The sequence below is a fragment of the Zootoca vivipara genome, chromosome Z2 (assembly GCF_965207765.1).
Source record: "Zootoca vivipara chromosome Z2, rZooViv2.hap1.1, whole genome shotgun sequence".
Classification (NCBI taxonomy): Eukaryota; Metazoa; Chordata; class Lepidosauria; order Squamata; family Lacertidae; genus Zootoca; species Zootoca vivipara.
The window spans coordinates 11729533-11749735 of NC_142585.1; the positions used below are offsets into that span (position 1 = coordinate 11729533).

The 20203-nt window shown below is 45.9% G+C and overlaps 1 protein-coding gene across 3 annotated transcripts in view; it reads right to left on the bottom strand.

Moving 5' to 3' along the window:
- Positions 1–13604: 13604 nt before the first annotated feature.
- Positions 13605–20203, bottom strand: part of TMEM255A (transmembrane protein 255A) — a 30035-nt gene continuing 23436 nt past the window's right edge. For all 3 annotated transcript variants that reach the window (XM_088664495.1, XM_035113785.3, XM_088664494.1), the window contains 3 exons: positions 17122–17281; positions 15854–15997; positions 13605–13915 (listed from right to left, as the gene is read on the bottom strand). In XM_088664495.1, the coding sequence (XP_088520621.1) occupies positions 13757–13915; positions 15854–15997; positions 17122–17281 (463 nt within the window). In that variant the 3' untranslated portion in view covers positions 13605–13756. The remainder of the gene's footprint in view (positions 13916–15853; positions 15998–17121; positions 17282–20203) is intronic.

Below are 20203 nucleotides of genomic sequence, written 5' to 3' on the forward strand. Positions count from 1 at the left end.
GGGTGTTCAGGGGTAAAAAAGACTGGTAATCCCATCTGCTATTGCACCCGATGTGCTTTGACTCTCCCCAGAACATAACCCCCACGTAAGTTGCGGGCTTACTGTCATTTGTTCCATAATTGAACTTATTTATAGTTTTTCATGAACTTAGTTATTTTGACTTCATTTCAGGGTAACTGTCAGGTTAGTTAGGAGTTCAGATAAGGATTTAACATCTCATGTACGTTCACTGGCAGGGGTGTGTCAGGTCTCAGACATTGTGCCTGTTTACTCCCCCCCCCCCCTGCACAATGTTAACATTTTTTTAAAAATGCTGTGGTTATAGTAAAAGTCCATCTTGAGTGGCGGGGGGAGGGAGAGCTTGTCCCAAGTAAACTGGCCAGCAGTCATGTAGTCTGTTGCTTTACATTGAATGATGTCCTAAATTTTTTGTAAATTACGCGGGGTTGTAGGGTGTGTGTGGAGATGTTATAGAAGACGGGAAAGGATTGTGATGAATAGAAGTAGCTAGAAATCAGTGGTATGTCGTTAAAATCTCTTCTTCCCACCACTTTAGAATTCCTTCTCCCCATGTTTTGTGAAATAAACATTTCATTTTAAAAGCAACCACTTCTGGACCTTAATTTTAAGAACATAAGAATAGCCTGCTAGATCAAGCCAATGACTCATCTAGTCTGGCAGCCTGTGGGAGACCAGGAAGCAAAACATGAGCACAAGAGCAATCTTCCCTTCTATGGTTTTCAGGACAGCTATTTGGAACCATTGTTGCCTCCAATTGTGGAAGTAGAGCATATAGCCATCATGGCAAGTAGACATTGATAGCCCTCTCCTCCATCAATTTGTCCAATGCTCTCTTCAAGCCATCCAAGTTGGTGGCCATCACTGCCTCCTGGGGAAACTAGTTCCATAGTTTGACTATGTGCTGCATGAATAAATCTGATCTTTTATCTGTCCTGAATCTTCCGACATTCAGCTTCATTGGATGTCCATGAGAGGGGGAGAATTTATTTTTTAAATCCACTTCACTATTTTATAAACTTCTATCATGTTGCCTCTTCCTAGCCTTTTATCTAAACTAAAAAGTCTCTAATCTTTCCTGTAGGGAGCATCACCCCGTTTTTCATGGCACCACTGGGTTGACGTCTTAATCAAGCCCTCTGCTATAACTCCCCCAAGGTCTTGCTCCTGGTCCTTCACCTTTAGATTTTAATCCTTTGATTAAAAATATATATATCTACTTTTCTGGCAAGAAAGTAAGGTCTGTTGAAATATGATAAGCTATGACAAAAAGGATGTTGGAAATCTGTGTTTGCAGTAATGGGCAAAGGTCCTTTGTTATCTAGACTGAGAATACATTTTGTTTATGGGGGAGGGATTAAAAAGAAAATAGTTCCATAAACCATGTTTTAAAGTGAGTGGTTCATATTTAAATCTGATTTGTGATGATGATGATGATAATTTTAATCACTAGTTGAAATTGGTGTGTTCCTTCTGTTACAGGAGGCATGCTTCAAGTTTCTCTAAAATTTTAGGAGTGAACAAGATCCCTGTTAATGAGATAATATTAGTAGTTCTTAGCAAAAGAAAAGTCGCTTTGCGCTAAGTAAAAATTGCTCACCATTCCTTCAAATGATAGGTTTTGTGCATCTTATAGCAGATGTTAGTTATGGAGTTAAACAACCTATACTTCCAGAGAATATTGGCAGCAGCAGTGCAGAGGAAGGAGTACAGAAATAAACAAAGCGTGATACATAGCTGAGAACGGCCCCACTTTATTGATTGATTACAGCGAATAGGTTTAGTGCCCTAGGGCATACAACAAAAGACTGAGCAGCCTGAGTGCTGGTGGATACCCCAACAACCAATAGGGAGTTGTCCAAGGTCAGGGTCCACTATAGCATGTACAGCTTTGAAGCAAACATGGACAACCTGGTAGGGGGTGCTATGACCCTTCAGCCCCCAAACGGCTTCTAGACAGGGAGCGCCACCCTCCCAAGTTCCCTTAAGGTTGAACTCCCCCTGAAATGGGTCCGGGTGCCCCTTCTCACTTCCCTTCTTAGATTCCAGCCCCAATGCCTTTGCTGCCACCAAAGGAAAGATGAGGGCAAATGGAGGGTGCCTCTCCTATTAACACCCCCCGAAAGGGAGTCTTATTCCAGCCCTGGGTTGGGCAACAGGGGATTGGATTAGATGACCCTTGTCCCTTCCAACTCTATGATTCATCTCTTGGAGAGGCAGCCCTGATTGACTTATCGAGTGAAGGCTGCTGTCCCCGTTCTGCACTGCGCCACTGCAGAGCTAGACTCCCTGGTAATTTCAGGAGAACCAGGACATAATGATAGCATCCACTGAAACTTTTTAAAACTTAAAGGGATCGTATCCTACTCAGAATAGGCTGATTGAAATTAATGAACCTAAGTTGTTCACACCCGTTATTTTCAGTGGTTCTACTCTTGAGTATGACTTAATGTTGGATACAGCCCCAAATCATGCCTATAGAAGGTGTCTCTTTTTTTCCTTTTGATTAAGTATACTGTAAAAGAAAACTGGAAGATAGGGTTCCAAGTTGTATGTTTTTGGTAGAAGAATCAGACATGCAGACATCTCAGGTTCCTTGCTTTTCCTAGGAAGAAAGTTTCAGTATCCAAAGTTGAAAAGTCAGTATAAAGTGTGTTTATATTTTTGAAATCCTCTGCTTTTAGTAATTATGGGTTGGAAATAGCACTGTACCCGTTCTGTACCTTAAGCCATTTTTGTGACACCCTATCGTTTAGATATTAAAACACCTGACTTTTGCTTTTTGTAGGGTTAAAAAGAAACACTTTTGGTTTCTAGCCTCACTTATCACCTTTCTGTAAATATTAGCATGTTGACTCTGGGGAGGAAGGTTACTGTAACCTAAAAATGTGTTTGTACAGAAGAGCTAGATATTAACCAGAAACCCCATAGCAAATCTGTACTCAAGGTTAAAATAATAGTGGTTTATTGACACCATTCCAAACGTGTCCTGCTTGGAACTAATTGCCCTTGATTTTGGTTAAACTTGTTTCAGGCGAGTTATGCTGCGTCCATCTTGCACGTTACCCAGAATGAGGTGGCACACTTCTGGAAGTACCACATCGGTCTGCATTCGTGTTTTTTGAGTGCTTTGCCCACCACCTTGCATGCAGCAAGGGAGAACAGTTCAGCATATCCCTCTTCTTGCAAGTTTAATGCATGACACCTGACCTACCTGCAGAGTGAGGTGGTACAGTCTTTGATTCTGCCACCACCTTTCTGTATACAGTTGTACCTCGGTTTACAAACTTAATCCGTTCCGGAAATCCGTTCTTAAACCGAAACCGTTCTTAAACCGAGGCGCGCTTTCCCTAATGAGGCCTCCTGCCGCTGGTGCCCTTCCACCGTTCAGATTCTGTTCTTAGACCGAGGTAAAGTTTGCAAACTGGGACGCTACTTCCGGTTTTGCGGAGTTCGTAAACTGAGTACGTAAACAGGGCTGTTCTTAAACTGAGGTACCACTGTAATGTATACAAACAACCCTTAAGTCCAAGTAAGTGGTATTGCGAGGGTGAGGTGGGTAGGAGAGTGTTAAGTTCTACTTCATGATTTCTTTTCATAATTCATATCATGGCATTCCAGTATAAAATTTAAACATGTAAGTGGGGGAATATCAGTGCATTGCATATTTATTTCCTACTAAAGCATAGAACTTTTTTTTTAAGGGGTGGGGGCAGTGGTTTATTCCATACTGGTTTCTACTGAGCTTTATCCTTTCTTAAAAATAATAATAATGAATCAATACAGTACTGTAATGTATATAATTTGTACAGTTTTCCCCCCTTAACATACTTTTTTGGGAATTGTGTTTTGCTTTTCATTAACCAATACTTGACCTTTAGTTCTTAGAGCTTTGTATGGCAAAAAAATAAAAAGCTATTAATTTTCCAATGTGCAAACAATTTATTGAGAAAAAAAACACCAAAACAGTTGTTTCTGGGATTGCTGTTCATGGATGGCTTTTGCTGCTGCCCAGTTTTTGAAAAGTCAGATTTGGATTCCTTTGCAGGTGTAAACTAAAGGAAAGATGTGATTAATCTGAATAGGGACAGTTACACGTCTATCGGGTCCAATGTCAGGTCCAGAAGCATTTTAGTCATGCTGGCCAAATGACCCACAAAAAGCTGTCTGTGGACAAACACCGGCTCCCTCAGCCTGAAAGCGAGATGAGTGCTACACCCCTGAGTCGCCTTTGACTGGACTTAGCTACCCAGGGGTCCTTAACCTTTATTTACCAATGAAAAACCATTGTTTTAGCTCATTTATGTAGTATGTCTCAAAATCTAATTGGTTTTGTTGTTTTTTAAAAACAGTTTAGCAAAACAACAACAGAAAGTATCCCAGAGCACTTGACGTAAGCTTATCAAAAAGGCTTGCATTCTAGAAGACATAAGGGGAGAAAGGGGAGCAAAGAAGCACAATTCTTAAATAGGAATGATAAAAACCAGCTGGGATTAAAACAATTCAGGGAGAAAAGGCAATGGAATGGCTCTGGTTTGCATCTCTTTATTTGCTGTTGCCTGATGCCAGATGCCAGGTGAGGAAGGGAAGCTTGGTAGAGCTGGTGTCCTACAGTGGAGGCAATCAAGTAGCCCAGTGTCTCTTCTCCCTCAGGAGTAATTCTCAGAGCCCTGCATCCAACTCAAGGCGCAACCTACTCGTCCCTTATGACAATTGGTGACCCTGGGTTGAGGTATACATCAAAAGATGGACCTATCGGTTCAGGAGAATTAAATTGTGATGCAAACGGAACATTGGTACCAACTACACACAAGAGAGGTTGCTTTTGTGCACATATTTTTGGCTGAATTGGGGTAAAAGAATGTGGAGTCATTTTGTCATCATTCCATTTATTTAGCTTGTGTTTTATATAGGTGATTGGTTTTAAAAACATTTTTGTTCAGGAAGCACTTTCCACATCGGCTCCTTTACTGTGGAACTTCAGAGCATCTACTGCAGACACACACACACACACACACACACACACACACAAAATTTTGCAGCAGATGGTGTGTTTTTAAGGGTTTACACAATTCACTGGCTAGGCCTTTATTGCCCATGAGAAGGAACCCTATAGCAGCACACCCAACATTTCCCCCAAATTCCCCTTGTTGAGAAAGTCCCTCTAGATTGGTGTCTTTTTGTGGATGTGTTCTGCAACTCGTCTTTATGCAATAATAGTGCATTATTATTCTGCTGCACTGGGAGTTCAGTGATGCTTCCCCAATGTTATCTGGAGGGGGCACTCTTGCACTGCAGCAGAACAACTAGGGCAAAAATAAAATAAACCAAGACACCTGTAGTACAAAACGTTAACAGGGCTTGATGCTACGTTGCTACATGTCCAATTAGTGCATGTTCTGTATCTGTCCCCAAAGTGTTGCAGGCTCGATCAGTATGGAAAGCACAACTGTGTATAACTACCCCAATACCATTATGAGCACAAGTAATAAATAAGCTGGCCAGAGTCGTTCGCGACTGGACTTCACTGTCAGGGGTCCTTTACCTTTTTTTTAGGAGCATAGAAACTGCCTTGCTCCAAGTCGATGCATTTGCCCACCTAACCCAGTATCAAGCGGGCATTTCCCCCATCACCTGCTGCTACCGGGTACCTGATCTTTATTTAAACTCTAAGCCTGGGATCTGAATGGAGTGTGTCCTACCACTCATTTATTGCCCCCCCCTTGCTAGCTGTGAAAAGAGGCAGCATACTTTTCATGTTCACCCTCTTCTCTTTGTTACCAGGGCCTTAAATACAAGCAGCTCAGCTCACCTCTCTCCTTCCCTGCCAACCACCCTTTCTTTCCTAAGTTCTATGTGCCATTATTTCTGCTTTTGGTCAAAAGCCTGTACTTAAGAATTCTTGCAGTTATTTACAGTGACCCAAATTCAGCTGCAGAAGAGGGATTATAATGGAAGCCATGTTTCTGTGCAAACACCGGGGTGTGTGTGTTCCAACATGGTGCCCTCCATATATCATTAGACTACATCAGGGTCCCCAAACTACGGCCCGGGGGCCGGATGCGGCCCAATTGGGCTCCCAATCCGGCCCGCGACAACCCCCGCCGCTCGCCGCCCGCTCTTACGGCGCGCAGCGTGGCGGCGCTCTTCCAGGTCGGAAAAAAGCGCCGAAAATCCTTTGTGTGCATGCGTATGGGCCTCTCCCGACCCAGAAGAGGTCATTTCTGGTGCACTTCCGGGTCGGGGGAGGCCCATACGCATGCGCACAAACGATTTCCGGCGCTTTTTCCGACCTGGAAGCGCGCCGCCGCGCCAGTAAGCGCCTGTGCGCATGTGCAGGGGCAAGCACTCCCCCGCCCGCCGGCCCGCACGGACGCGCACTCCCCCGCCCTCCGGCCCGCCGCGCGATCAGCGCAGTGGGAACCAGCCCAAAGCCCAGTAAGTCTGGGGACCCCTGGACTACATCTACCAGCACCCCCTCTGCATTGGTAATGCTGGCTGAGGCTGATAGTCCAACAGCATTTGAAAGGCACCATGTTGGTCAATACAGATTTTACTCTTTAAACACTTTGTATAGCTAAGAGAGCGGCTTTGTCATGCTGGCCACATGACCTGGAAGCTGTACACCGGCTCCCTCGACCAATAATGCAATATGAGCGTCGCAACCCCAGAGTCAGTCACGACTAGACCTAATGGTCAGGGGTCCCTTTACTTATAGCTAAGAGTGGACCCCTTTGTACTGCCAGAAGATGGGAGTTTGGGGCCAGGCTGTTTAAGCATGCTGTTCCTTTTTAAAAGGATTTGCTTGTATTGCTCACCTACTCCCCCCTTTATTCCTCACCCAACCCTCCACAGCTCCTTCAAGCCCCCCCATATACACAGCTCTTCTGCATCCTTCCAACCCGCTTTATTCAAACCTCTGCTGTTGTTTATAGCCACAATTTTAAAGCCTGTCCTCTCCCCTCCTCCACCTTGAATCGATGCAAATCCAGGTTAGGAGGTGCTAGACATGCTCTTAATGGGTCTGTATAGTGACAGCCTTACGTTTTTATGTATATAGGCAGATATGTCGTTTATATAGATAAGAATTTGGGAACCAGCTAACCCTGCCACAAAATTAAAATGTAAACAAAATTCTTACCACTTTTATTTTTATAAATTATTCCGAGGGCACATGAACCATGTATGTATTACATTCTCACAAGAAATGGATTTGAAGATGATAATACAGCACATGTGACTTCTGTGTTTACATTTACAGGTGATTGCATACACTTCTATCAAAGCAAAAAAGCAACCTGGTCATCAGGGTGGAGATAACTGCTATTTTCTTCATGTAAAAAAAGAAAAAAGACTTTTTAAAAGCAGCAAGGATACTGTGACATAACCATTCCATTTGTTCAAATGTATTTGGCACTCAATGAAATCTAAAGGTACTGTGTAGTCTGCTAGAGGCCAGCCCTGTTCTAGAGTAGCCTCTTAAGCAGGCACCCCCAAACTTCGGCCCTCCAGATGTTTTGGACTACAATCCCCATCATCCCTGACCACTGGTCCTGTTAGCTAGGAATCATGGGAGTTGTAGGCCAAAACATCTGGAGGGCCGCAGTTTGGGGATGTCTGCTCTTAAGAGTATGATAGCAGGGATTGCTATACAAATGAGGTGAACACAATTATTGAAATCTCAGCGCAGAGGCAAACCCTCCCACTCCAAAAAGCTCTTGCCCTAAGATATTCTGGAGAAAAGGTGGACATGGGGCAAGGATGTGTTTAACTGCTCTACTTAAGTTGCTTGGGAACCTGACAACCCTTGAGCAAAGCCCTGCAGATGGGAATGAGAACACCACAACATTTTGGCAAACCTTGGGCTTATGATGCAGGAGAGCATGCATGAATTACACCCATTTTATATAATGTCGAACGAACTAGAAGCTACACTGGAGAACCTGTGGACTTCAAGATGTTGCTGGACTCCAACTTTTGGCGTCACTGATGACGACTGCTGGCTGCAGCTGATGGAATTTAGAGTCCAATGCCATCTGACGGGCCACAGGTTCTGCAGCCCTGATTGAAAACATCTCTTAAAATCCTCAGATGATTTTAGGCAATGAATAACTTTTATAGCACATTCCTATCTTTGGCTACTTTGGAAGTAAATCTCACTGAGTTTGATTGGGCTTACTCCAAAGTAAGTACCAGTAGATCTAGCTTTGCAGCTTTAGTGTGATGTTGGGGCAGTGGCATTAATGAGAAGTGAAGATCTAGACTATTGAAATGCACAGCTCTTCAGATCAGGCTTTTTTATCACCTGCTTTTGTGACTTTACACAATGAGGTTGGCCTGCAAGATAGGGGAGGTGGAGTCCAGTGTCTGGAGTCTACCATGCTGGCGAACCCTGGTTTGTGCAAAGCATTCTGTGAATCCCAAGCAAACAGGGAACCGGTGAATGAATTGACAAGGTGAGAAGAAAATGCTCTAATACAGGGGTGTCAAACTCAAATTCATCGGGGGCCGCATCAGCAGTTTGGTCACCCTCAAAGGGCCGGTTGTATCTGTAGGACTATGTGTCCACTCTTTATTATCATAAATTATTGTCACTGCATTCAATTATTACTGTTTTTTGTAATAATGTAAGTAATAACTAGCTCTGAAAGCAGAAACATAGTCAGAATAATGGCAAGTAGATATTCAAATGTACAATTATTGTACAATTTATTGAAAAATGATTTTTGGTAACTGCACTGGGTGGTGGAGGCTCGCTAGGGTTTCATGCAGGACCTTTGCAGAGCTACTAGTACCTGGAGATGCTGGGGTCCTTCTGCATGCAGGACAGATGTTCTGCCAGTGAGCCACCACCCTTCACCAAAGGGACTGGCTGAGGTTGACTCACTGGAGCTGCTCTCCTGGTTCCAGGGTTTAAGGGCCAGAAGTATAAAGCAGCATCCTATGTTTCTGAGGAGAGGGAGAGGGAGAGGGAGAGGGAGAGGGAGAGGGAGAGGGAGAGGGAGAGGGAGAGGGAGAGGGAGAGGGAGGGAGGGAGGGAGGGAGGGAGGGAGGGAGGAAGGAAGGAAGGAAGGAAGGAAGGAAGGAAGGAAGGAAGGAAGGAAGAAAAGAGGTAGTGGGAGGGAGAGAGGAAGGAAGGAAAGATGGGAGAGAAAGAAGAGTAGGAAATAAGGAAGGGAATAAAGAAGGAAAGAAAAAGAAAGAGGGAGAGAAGACAGAGATAAAGAAGGAAGGAAGGAGAGGGAAAGAAAGAATAAGAACGAGAGAGAGGAAGAAAGAAAGGGAAGGGGGGGTCGCCGCCTTGATTCAGCGCCAGAAAAGAGCACGAAAGGACCCAGGGGCAAAAAGCATTTCCCGTGCAGCGTGAGGCAGCGGGTGTCCGTTTTAGGAGAAGTGCGTAAAGCCTCAGAGTTGCACGTTCGTGAGGCTGAGCCGCTGCTGAGCTCACGTTCATGAGGCTGAGCCGCGGTAGGAGGAGGAGGAGGTGAGGCAAGAGGAGGCGGAGGCGGCGGCTTGCCAGGTCGGTGCCCAGCAGCGCCGTGCGGAGAGTCCCGAGCCTCTGGGACGCAGCAGTGCTCTGTAGCACTTTGAATCCTCCTCCTCCTCCACGCGGCGCTGCTGGGTGCTTTGTCTGTGCTTCAGTAGCAGCAGCAGCCATTTCCAGGAGCCGAGCCGTGGCAGGAGGAGGAGGATTCAAAGTGCTACAGAGCACTGCTGCGTCCCAGAGGCTCGGGACTCTCCGCACGGCGCTGCCGGGCGCTGACCCGGCAAGCTGCCTCCTCCTTCTCCTGCTGTGGCTCGGGGCGCTCCACGCAGCGCTGCTCCGGCCGCCTTTCTACCCCCCCGGCCCCAGCAGTTTGTTGGCGCTGCGCTTCAGCAGCAAGGTCCCGCTGCTGGGTCCCGCTGGCTGGAGCGCTCGGCGGGCCACATGGTGAGGTCTGGCGGGCCGGATTTGGCCCCCGGGCCTTGTGTTTGACACCCGTGCTCTAATACCTGTTTTTGTACAACTCTTTCCTCCCCACCTCCCCAGAATGAACAGCATACAGTCTCTGGCCACAATCCAGAACAGCACTCAATTGGTGATAGGACACACAAGCTCACAAAGTCTTGAGAGCTCCCTAGTATCAGTATTAAGATGCTTAGCACATGTATTAAGCCAGGGGTAGCCAATGTAGTGCCCTGGAAATGTTGGTAGACTACAACTATCACCCCAGCAGGCATGGCCAATGGTGTAGAATGATGTAGCTCAGAAACATCTGGAGGGCAAGACATTGGATACCCCTCTTAAGCTATGCGGTGCATGGCTTCCCAAACTCTTCCATCTCTTACAGCTTAAAATACAGACTTGATTAGCTATCATGAACCAAGTACACAATTCAGGTATTTCAATGTTGCAGTAAAATCTCTTTCATGTGTTTTCCTCCAAGAAGTAGGTTAGGCTGGTGGCTCAGCGGGAATTTGAACCTAGGTCTGCATTGCTGTTTGCAGTGAACCATGAACCGATTCACCAAACCGGCCACACATACAAAATGCAACTTTCTAAATTGCTAGAGCTGTGAAAGCTAAAAGCTTTCAAATTGCATTGTTCTTTAAAATATTAGTTTTTCTTATTTGGGGCAAATCCCATGGGCGTACCCAGGATCAAAACTAGGGGGGGGGGCAAGGGGAGGGGCCAAGGCACGAAAGGGGGAGGGGCCACAAAGTGGGCGGGAACAGCGAACAAAGTGGGCGGGAACAGATGCTTTTAAAATGTTCTTAAAATAGAACATTTGATGAGCGTATCTGCTGGTGGCTTAAGGTTTGCGGATTGCAATAGATGTGTGTGGTAGAGAAGGACATATGTTAATGCAAGACGAGTAAAGACAGAGCACAGCATATATATACTGTATATAGCAACTCCGTTGGGAAAACGGTCTCTGCTAGGATTATATGGGCTGCGGGAGGTTGTGTGGCGGCCAGCCTGATCGCAAACGGGTTACCTCTTACTACGTAACAAGACACGTATCGAAGTATTGTCGCACCGCAGCATCCCTTGGAACAAACCTGCCCCTTTATCCCTAATTGATGTCTCACAAAAAGATAGCCGCGGTTCTGCCGACGGCGTCTTAATTATTTTGCTTTGGGTCTGACAACCGCGTTGCAAAAAGCGGGGATGTCTACCGGGAGGAAAGGAAATACGGGGCTTTGGGGGAAGGAGGCAGGAAAAGGTCTGCGTAGAGATAATGGAGGGGGCGGTGGAAATCCCGCCAGTCTCGCTGGAGAACCTGCGCATCCCTGCAGTGCATCTGTTGAGTCAGCCCCGCCGCGTTCATCGAGGCCGATTCCGAATCCGTGCGCGCTGTGCACACAACCGTCGCCTTGCAAACCCTGAGCCCGCTTGAAATGAAGGCACTGCAGGCAGGCACAGGCAATGATCGAGCAGCTTTCGAGAGGGGGGCGGGTGCCCAGTACCGTATTTGTGGGGGGTGGGGAGAAGGAAGTGGGTGGGATGGGAGAAGCCCTCTCACCGCGTTGCTGCAAAGGAGGCGCGGGCTCTGAGAGCGGAACTCAAATCCGCAGCGCCTTGTTGCAGGGAGGAAGCCTTTTGGCAGCGCTCCTGACGCTGTAGGCTGTGCGAGGAGGAGCGTGGGTTCCCCACTCCCTGGTTCCCCGCCGCGCTTGGCCTTGCCTGAGGGCGCGCCGGGGAGCTGGAGGGAGGGTGCGGCGCGGCGCGAATGGCGAACTCGCGCTCCGCCGGGCTGTGCTCCGCCTCTGCCCACCAGCCCTGCTTCTAGAGTAGGGCAGCTGCCCTAACTTGCCGCATGGTGGGTACGCCCTTGGCAAATCCCCTTCCTTTGAACTCAGTCACAAGCAGAAGCAGCCCTTTATAATAAATTCATTAAGGTGTTTTCATTTTTTAAAAAGCAGGAATCTCCGGTCCACTCCATACTGTGGTGGACTTTGCAAATACGGGGAGAGATCTGTAACAAGACAGGGTGAACACTCACTAAGGAGCCGTGATTTTTGGGGGGTGGGGTAGGGTGGGGATATACCTGCTTCAAACATTTGAGTGTTCCCTATTAAGATGTATGAGAGACTGCAACATAAAGTGTAAATCAGACTAGGATTTCCTAGGATTTGTACAAGCTGAGGATTCTGCATGCAGAATTGTGTGTCATTTGAAGCTGACTATGTAGCCTATGAATAATGCAGGCATGCAGTCTAGGTCTTGCTGCACAGCTTAGAGGACAGTTAATGTTAGCCTCAGTTCCTGATCACCCAAGAGTCCCAAAATGGCTACACCAAACACACTCTGCTTGAGGGACTCCAGTGGTGTGAAGACAGGTGGGGAGCCGCCTCTTCTTGTGGAGGCTGAGCTGCTTGCACTATTTAAACCCTCCTATTTGTATTAGTTTCATGGGGACCCAGCCTTATAATGAATCAGAAAAATGGTCCATCTAGATGAGGATTTTGTGTACATTGCCTGGCAGCAGCTCTCCAGAATTTCAGGCAACGGTTTACACAGCAGTGCCAGGGATTGAATCTTGGAACTCCTATATGCAAGGCAGATGCTCTACCACTGAGCAGCAGAGCAGCCACCATGAGTACAGAAGACTCCCAGCTGCAGAACTTTCATATAAAATGGGGTATGGATGATGAGCTGTAAGGGGTGGGCTTTGGCACCCCCTTCCCACATCTCTTCATGTGTTTGTTTACATGCAGAGTGCCTGAACACCCAAACAGGGCTTATGTTGGAACAAATGGTGGAAATCCAATGCTTGAAGGTGCTAAACAGCTTAATTAGCATCCTCTTGCAAGGAAAAAGGGGGAAAGTGACATTTGATCATGTGCATCCAGCCAAACTGTGGCTTTTGTGCTGTTTAAAAGAGCAGAAAATATTTGACATAGCACCTATTTTTGTTTGTGGCTATATTAAAAACCTAAATAGGAAAATAAAGGCCGGTTTATATGCATCCATCACCAACATACATAACGATAAAAAGTTGTGTGTGAAGCAACCTTTGTTTTTCTACTGTGAGGTAATGCTCACAGAATGTCGCTAGGTGTCAGTAGAGTGCCATTTGCCTAACAAACAGCTGCACCTGCAGTGATCTTCCTCAGTTCCCATTCAAAGGCCCATTTTCAGTGTGCAAAATTAAGGCTTCATAGATCACATATTATTATTATTATTATTATTATTATTATTATTATTATTATTATTATTATTATTATTTCCTCCTCCTACTAGTCTAGAGCATTCATTTCATACACTCAAGCTCTTGGGTTCCTCCTTTAAATCTTCACCGTCAGCTACATTCCACTCAGCCCAGCAGTTTTGTTAAAGAGGGCAAAAGGAATTAGGAAGACCCGTTTATCAACATCTTTTGAGAAAAGCAGGGTGTGCCTGATTAGCCACATTGCACTTTCAGCTATTTGCTCAAAGTGAGAGGGAAACAGCACAGCAAACCCTCAAAGCAACAAGTCCACAGCGGTCGGCTAATCATGATGGATTTTGAAGAAGCAAACTGAGCAAGACTACAGGTGCTGAATATAGGATTTCTCCCTTCTTGCCGCTGGCAGTTAGCATCAATTTGGCCTAGGCCTGGTCTATGGAAAGAGTGTTGCAGGGTTCCCCTATTTTAAATTTCTTATGTATGCTATGTAATAAGTGTGCCCCCTCCTCTCTTCCCCACCCTCCCTCCAGTACAAAAAGGTTTCACAATTAGCCCCAGCGGCACAGTTTCTACCCGTCCTTCCTTCATGGCGTGTAAGGTGGTGGCTTTTCAAAAGGTGGAAAATACGGTGGGGAGTATCGAGGAGGAGCAGTAGGGGACCAGACGTAGCTTGGCGACGGCGACAGCGATGGAGGATCGTCAGAAAGGCCAGATGGTGTGGAGGCCGGGAAGACACTGGAATGCTGCAACAAAAGGGAGAGAAGTGTCTTTAGCAAAGAGAAAGCTGCTTCAGGCACAGCCCAATCTTTGGTCCTTCTAGCTTAGCATAGTCAACACCACCGTGGGAGGGGGAATCCTAGTCCTGGGAGCCAAATTTCTGGCCCTCAGGACTCTACCTAGGTAGGCCTCCCTGGCCCAGGTGATACCTCTTTCTTGAGAGCCACTCCCAGTGAGTATGTACAGCCAATACTGAGCTAGGTGTAGCAGTGATATGACCTGGAATTAAAACAGCTTCCTATGTCATGCACTTCTGAACTATATACAGTGGTACCTTGTTCGGAATCAGGGATCTGTTCCAGAGCCCCAGGCGCTCAACAAAAGGGACGCTCGACAAAGTGCTGCTCTGCGCAGGCACGGAGCGGTTTGTGCTTCTGCGCATGCGGGATTTAGCGCTTCTGCGTGAGCGGCAAACCCGGAAGCAACCTGTTCTGGTACTTCCAGGTTTGCCACAGACATTCGCCGAAATCGACGGTCGGCGGGGTGGACGTTCGCTGAGGTATTACTGTATATAAATTCCTGCTTCATAGAATTGTAGAGTTGGAAGGGACCACAAGGGTCATCTAACGGCCTGCAATGCAGGAATCTTTCTGCACAATGTGGGGCTTGAATCCACCCTGAGATGAAGCGTTTCATGCTCTGCTGACTGAGCCATCCCAGTAGCCCAGTTTGAGGTCCTTACAAGAATTCCACCCATGATGAGGCGCTGGTTGTGACCTTTTATGACCTGGCTATGAGGCATTTTGGGGAGAGTTTATCTTTATATCGCCTCCCCCCGCTAGGGCATGTTGAATTGTTTCAACTTTTGGATTCCAGAATGAGGGGTGCTAAAAAGTTGTAACATGGCTTGGGAATTCAAGAGATGTTTTGGTTAAATTAATATAATTTAGTTTCACTTGGTTAAGTAAAATGTGTGTAAAATTGCATAATCATTAAAAGAGACTGTCAAGTACTTGCAGTTATACTGTATGTTTATATTATTTGTATTCATTATTCCCGTTGTTTAGCACTTCCTGACATTTTCAGAAGGTAAAATTGGAATTCTTTGGTTATGTGCAGTTTATGTGCTTCTTCATCAGGCATAGGCTTGCCAAGCTAAATGTTATCCCATTACAAAAATAAGAGCAGATTTGAATTCCTCACACCCCAAAACACATATTTAAGACTTCTTACTGAAGTCTTACTCCCCCACGTCAGCTTCAAGGATCAGCTGAAGATCATCGCAGGAAGAGGAGGATCAATTTACCCTGGAAGTGAGAAACTCTGGTGCCCTCCAGATTAGAACTATAGAATCCAACTCTGGGCAATACAGGAATGTTTTGCCCAACGTGGGGCTCAAACCCAAAACCCTGAGATAAAGGCTGGAACTACATTGATCTTTTAAACATTATTAGGACGATTTTAAAAGTAACATTCTATAACGTTTAACATGCATTCCCCCTTTGCCAGCACCCTCTGGTGTCACATTTTAATAGCACATTTTTAATGTTATAAACCATGAGAGTAGATCTGCCCCAAGAGTCTCATGCTCTACCGACTGAGCTAAACTCCCATCATTCCTTGATTGTCAGCCATATCGTCTGGGAGCTGATGGGAGTTGAAGTCCCATAACAACTGAAGGCCCATAGGTTCTCTACAATTATACAGGCTGAAACTGAGCGGAAAGTGAAATGTGTTTCACCACACCTGCAAAAAAAGAGAAAAAGGTAAAATTTGGAGCCAGGAACAGAGGCGAAATGACAGCAAGACGAAGGCAAAATAGTTTTCTCTCCTCCAAAAGATGGAACATAAAAGACCGCATAGAAAAAAGAGGCAGTTGTAACATAACTGCTTGATGGTGCACCCCCTGTAAAAAAGCAGATTACTCTCTTAAGTAAGCACAGCAGCCATTTGACCCAACATACCTGGAAGTCATATGCTGAATACGGCGGCAGGTGAGGCGTGCTGTGGTAGTATGTATTGTATGACGTCACCTGGGGTCTTGAGTAGTAAGATACAGTGGGCCGTGCATTTTCAACTGTGCAGTTTAGAGCAGGAAGTGAGGGAGTCTATGAATACAATAGAAAATGGAAAACTCACTTAGCTTGTGGTCCACTTATCCAAATGGCCAGAGGAGATCAGAATACTGCAAGAGAAATGGGAGACGTACAGATCTTGCCTGTGCACTATGATCTACCTCAGGGGTCCTCCTCAAGTGTAGGGAACCTTCTGGCCATGGGCCAAATCTAGCCTGACAGGCCTTCTCATTTGGGCTGCTGGGCTGCTCTTCCCAAACCACACCCACCAGCCCCACCCCTGACATCCTATATGACATAAGGCATATGGCTGTAAAAAGCAGGACTGAAATATCCCTGTGCATCATTTGAAATGGAGGGAGCTCAGTCCTGGTTGGTTCAGGTGTGTAAGGAACTCGCCTCTCCACCGAAATCCTGCAGAATGTAAGATTGTACCCCTCTGCCCATTAGCTAATGCATGGAGGAGTTCAACCACCTTTACCCTGTGGGCCAACTCTGACAGGTGGGTGGGACCATCTACCTGAGATCAATAGGATGACAGAAGATGGAAAGGTGTGTGGTCACGCTCACCTGTCAAAGCTGGCCTGCAGGTGGGAGGATATAATTATCTGACTTGCCAAACCAAAAAGATTCCCCACCCATGAGTTTGGTTGTCATGCCTTTTCCTATATGGCTCCGAAAACTACGCAACTCCTTCCTGATGGACTTGCACCTTGCCACTTGAATTCTGGCATTTAGTGAGGCCACAAAGCCTTTCCCACTTCATGGCTGCCTTTAATACCTACCAAAAATGTCTCTTGTCACCTTTTAACTGCTGCCCACCCAAAATTGCTCTGGTCTCCAGAGCAGCTTCTCATTTTTAATCTCTCTATCTTCTGCTGTGTGTATTTCAGTGTTTCCCAACCTTGGGTCTCCAGCTGTTTTCAGACTACAATTCCCATCATCTCTGACCACTGGCCTTGCTAGCTAGGGATGATGGGAGTTGTGGTCCACAAACAGCACGAGGCCCAAGGTTGGGAAACACTGGTCTATTTGCACCTTGCCTCTCATTCCTTTGCATACCACATGGTGAGCACATAGCTCTAAAAAGTGGCACAACACGCTTGAAATAAATAACTAATTCTACTTGTCTACGTTTCCTATGGACATCCTCTTACCATATCTTTAAAGCCTCCTAGGATTGCAGCGGTGATGATCCCGAGAAACAAGCCCACGATGTTCAAAATGGTTGCTGACCAGAGCAGGTGGTAAAGGTGAATGATATCTTGGCAGCTGCTGACGTCAATGTACTCGTAATAACCACCGGAAATCTCCACTCTGTTCAATCCAAAGAACGTCAAATTTTTAAAGTACCAAGTACTAAAGACATACTCAGTTGCACAGAAAGGCAAAACATCTTTCAGTAGATAATCCTTGTTTTGGGACACCTTTGCTAGAGGGATGTAAGAACATAAAAGACTACTGCAGAAGTACTGTTTTGGGGGGCAGGCAGGTGTGGGGGACTCTCTGGTCTTGAATGGGGTAACTACACCCCTAAAGGACCAGGTGCGCAGCCTGGGAGTCATTTTGGACTCACAGCTGTCCATGGGGGTGCAGGTCAGGTCTGTGTCCAGGGCAGCTGCCTACCAGTTCCATCTGGTATGCAGGCTGAGACCCTACCTGCCCACAGACTGTTTCACCAGAATGCTCTAGTTACCTCCCGCTTGGACTACTGCAACACACTCTACGTGGGGCTACCTTTGAAGGTGACCCATAAACTACAACTAATCCAGAATGCAGCATCTAGACTGGTGACTGGGAGCGGCCACCGAGACCATGTAACACCGGTGCTGAAAGACCTTCATTGGTTCCCAGTACGTTTCCGAGAACAATTCAAAGTGTTGGTGCAGACCTTTAAAACCGCCCAGTATACCTGAAGGAGCGTCTCCACCCGTCGTGCAGCTCAGACACAGGTCCAGCTCCGAGGGCCTTCTGGCGGTTCCCTCACAGTGAGAAGAGAGGTTACAGGGAACCAGGCAGAGGGCTTTCTCAGTAGTGGTGCACGCCCTGTGGAATGCCCTCCCACCAGATGTCAAGGAAATAAGCAACTATCAGACTTTTAGAAAACATCTGATGGCAACCCTGTTTAGGGAAGTTTTTAATGTCTGATGTTTTATCGTGTTTTCAATATTCTGTTGGGAACTACCCAGAGTGGCTGGGGAAACCCAGCCAGATGGGTGGGGTATTTATTATTATTATTATTATTATTATTATTATTATTAGGCCAAAGGCCCATCTGGTCCTACAGCTTCTTCTCATAGATGCCTGTTGGAAGCCCGCAAGCAAGACCTGGGTGGAACAGAGCTCTCCCCACCTGTGATTTGCAACAGTTCATAATCCAGTGATGGCGAACCTATGACACACGTGTCAGATGTGACACGCAGAGCCCTCACTGCTGGCACGCGCCCCATCGGCCCATTCGCGCTGTTGTTGCCCCCCCCGCTCCTTCTCACGCTGTTAAAACCCGGATCCTTTTTTTGTTGTTGTTGCTGGTAGCCAGAGATTGGTTTTTAACCCTTTCTGTGCAGTTTTTTCTGGCGCTTTGGCAGACGATGATTGGGTGTAACAGTGTTCATTTTTTAACCCGTTCTGTGCTGGGTTTTTTGGCGCTTTGGCAGACTATGTCGGTGCTGCGTGTTAGTTCCAGCGAAGGTATTATTCGTCATTTATTTCTCTTTTCTCCCCCCCCCCAAAAAGCGCAGCAGCTTTTGGGCACACCGCCCCAAAAGCAAAGCAACTGTTGCACCCAAAAAAAACCTCCAAAACTTTGGTCAGCAGCTTCCCCCCCAAAAGCTCAACAACTCTGGGCACTTTGTGATAAAGAAGGGTTTTTTGGTTAGGTTAGGTTAAATAATTAGTTTTTGGTTTATTAAATACAGTTATATATTACAATTATACATTTTTGTTATTTAAACTATAAATATCGCAAAATTATGGTGTTTTTTTCTCGAAGTGACACACCACCCGAGTTATGCTCGGTTTTTTGGCGAATTTTGACACACCAAGCTCAAAAGGTTGCCCATCACTGTCATAATCAGAGACCCGTTGCCTCCAACTGGAGAGGTAGATCTTAGCCATAGCGGTTAGCAACCATTGGCAGAACTGCACTCCTTCGCAGAGTGCAAAGTTAAAAAAGCTGTCACAAGTTGTGTGGTGATGGCCACCAACTTAGATGGGTTTTAAAGGGGGTTTAGGCAAATTTATGGAAGATAAAAGTTATCAATTACTAATCAAGGTGGTTAAGTGCCATCTTTGGGATCAGGGGGAGCATGTCTCTAGATAACATTTGCTTGAGATGGGGAACAATGGGAGATGGTTTACTGCCTTTTGTGCTCTGCTTCTGTGCTTCCTAGAGGCCCTTGACTGCCTACTGTAGAAAACAGGGAGTAGGATGTGTTAAGCCAGATGTAGAGAACCACTGGCCTTCTCCGCATGGTAAATTTATAGTATTTCAGGAGGGCCTTTGGGGTCCATTGTGGATTTTTCTGCTGCTCTGGTTTCAGATGGCTGTGATTGTTAAACATTAAAAACAGCTATCTAACTTTTTTTTTAGCACTTTCAAGTGTTCAAATCATTTCACAAACATCATATAACTGTAATCCTTATAACAACCTTGTAAGGTAAATCAGTGCTATTTCCCCCATTTTGCAGATGTGGGGAATAAGGCACATGACAACGCTGCTAGCCTCTGGTCACTTAGTGAGTCCACAGCGCAGACAAGTTTGAACCAGGGACTTTTGGATCTGCAGCTCAGGCTGCAACCCTATACCCTAGGGGTGGGAAATATTTTGGGCCAGATCCTTATCTCCCTCCACCCTGTGGGCCAACTTTGACAGGTGGGTGAAACCACCCACCAGTTAATTACCTAATGTCATAATGATGCTTACCCAACCTTGGTAGGCTGCATTAAACCCTCCTGGCTTTAAGTAAACCACCAAGAACTGTAAACAGAAAAGGGTACACTACAGAGGGACGGTCTGACTTTGCTGGCTGCCAGCCGAATGACATGATCCACTAAAAGTTATCTCTGTAGCACAAAGCTCAGGCCTCAATTGCACTTTACACTTAAAGCAGTATAATGCTGTTTTGAAAATGGATTAGATATTTAAATCGGAAAATTTAATAAAAATGTTTATTAAAAATGCATAATTTGTATAATTTGAAAATGGATTAGATATTTAAATTGGAAAATTTAATAAA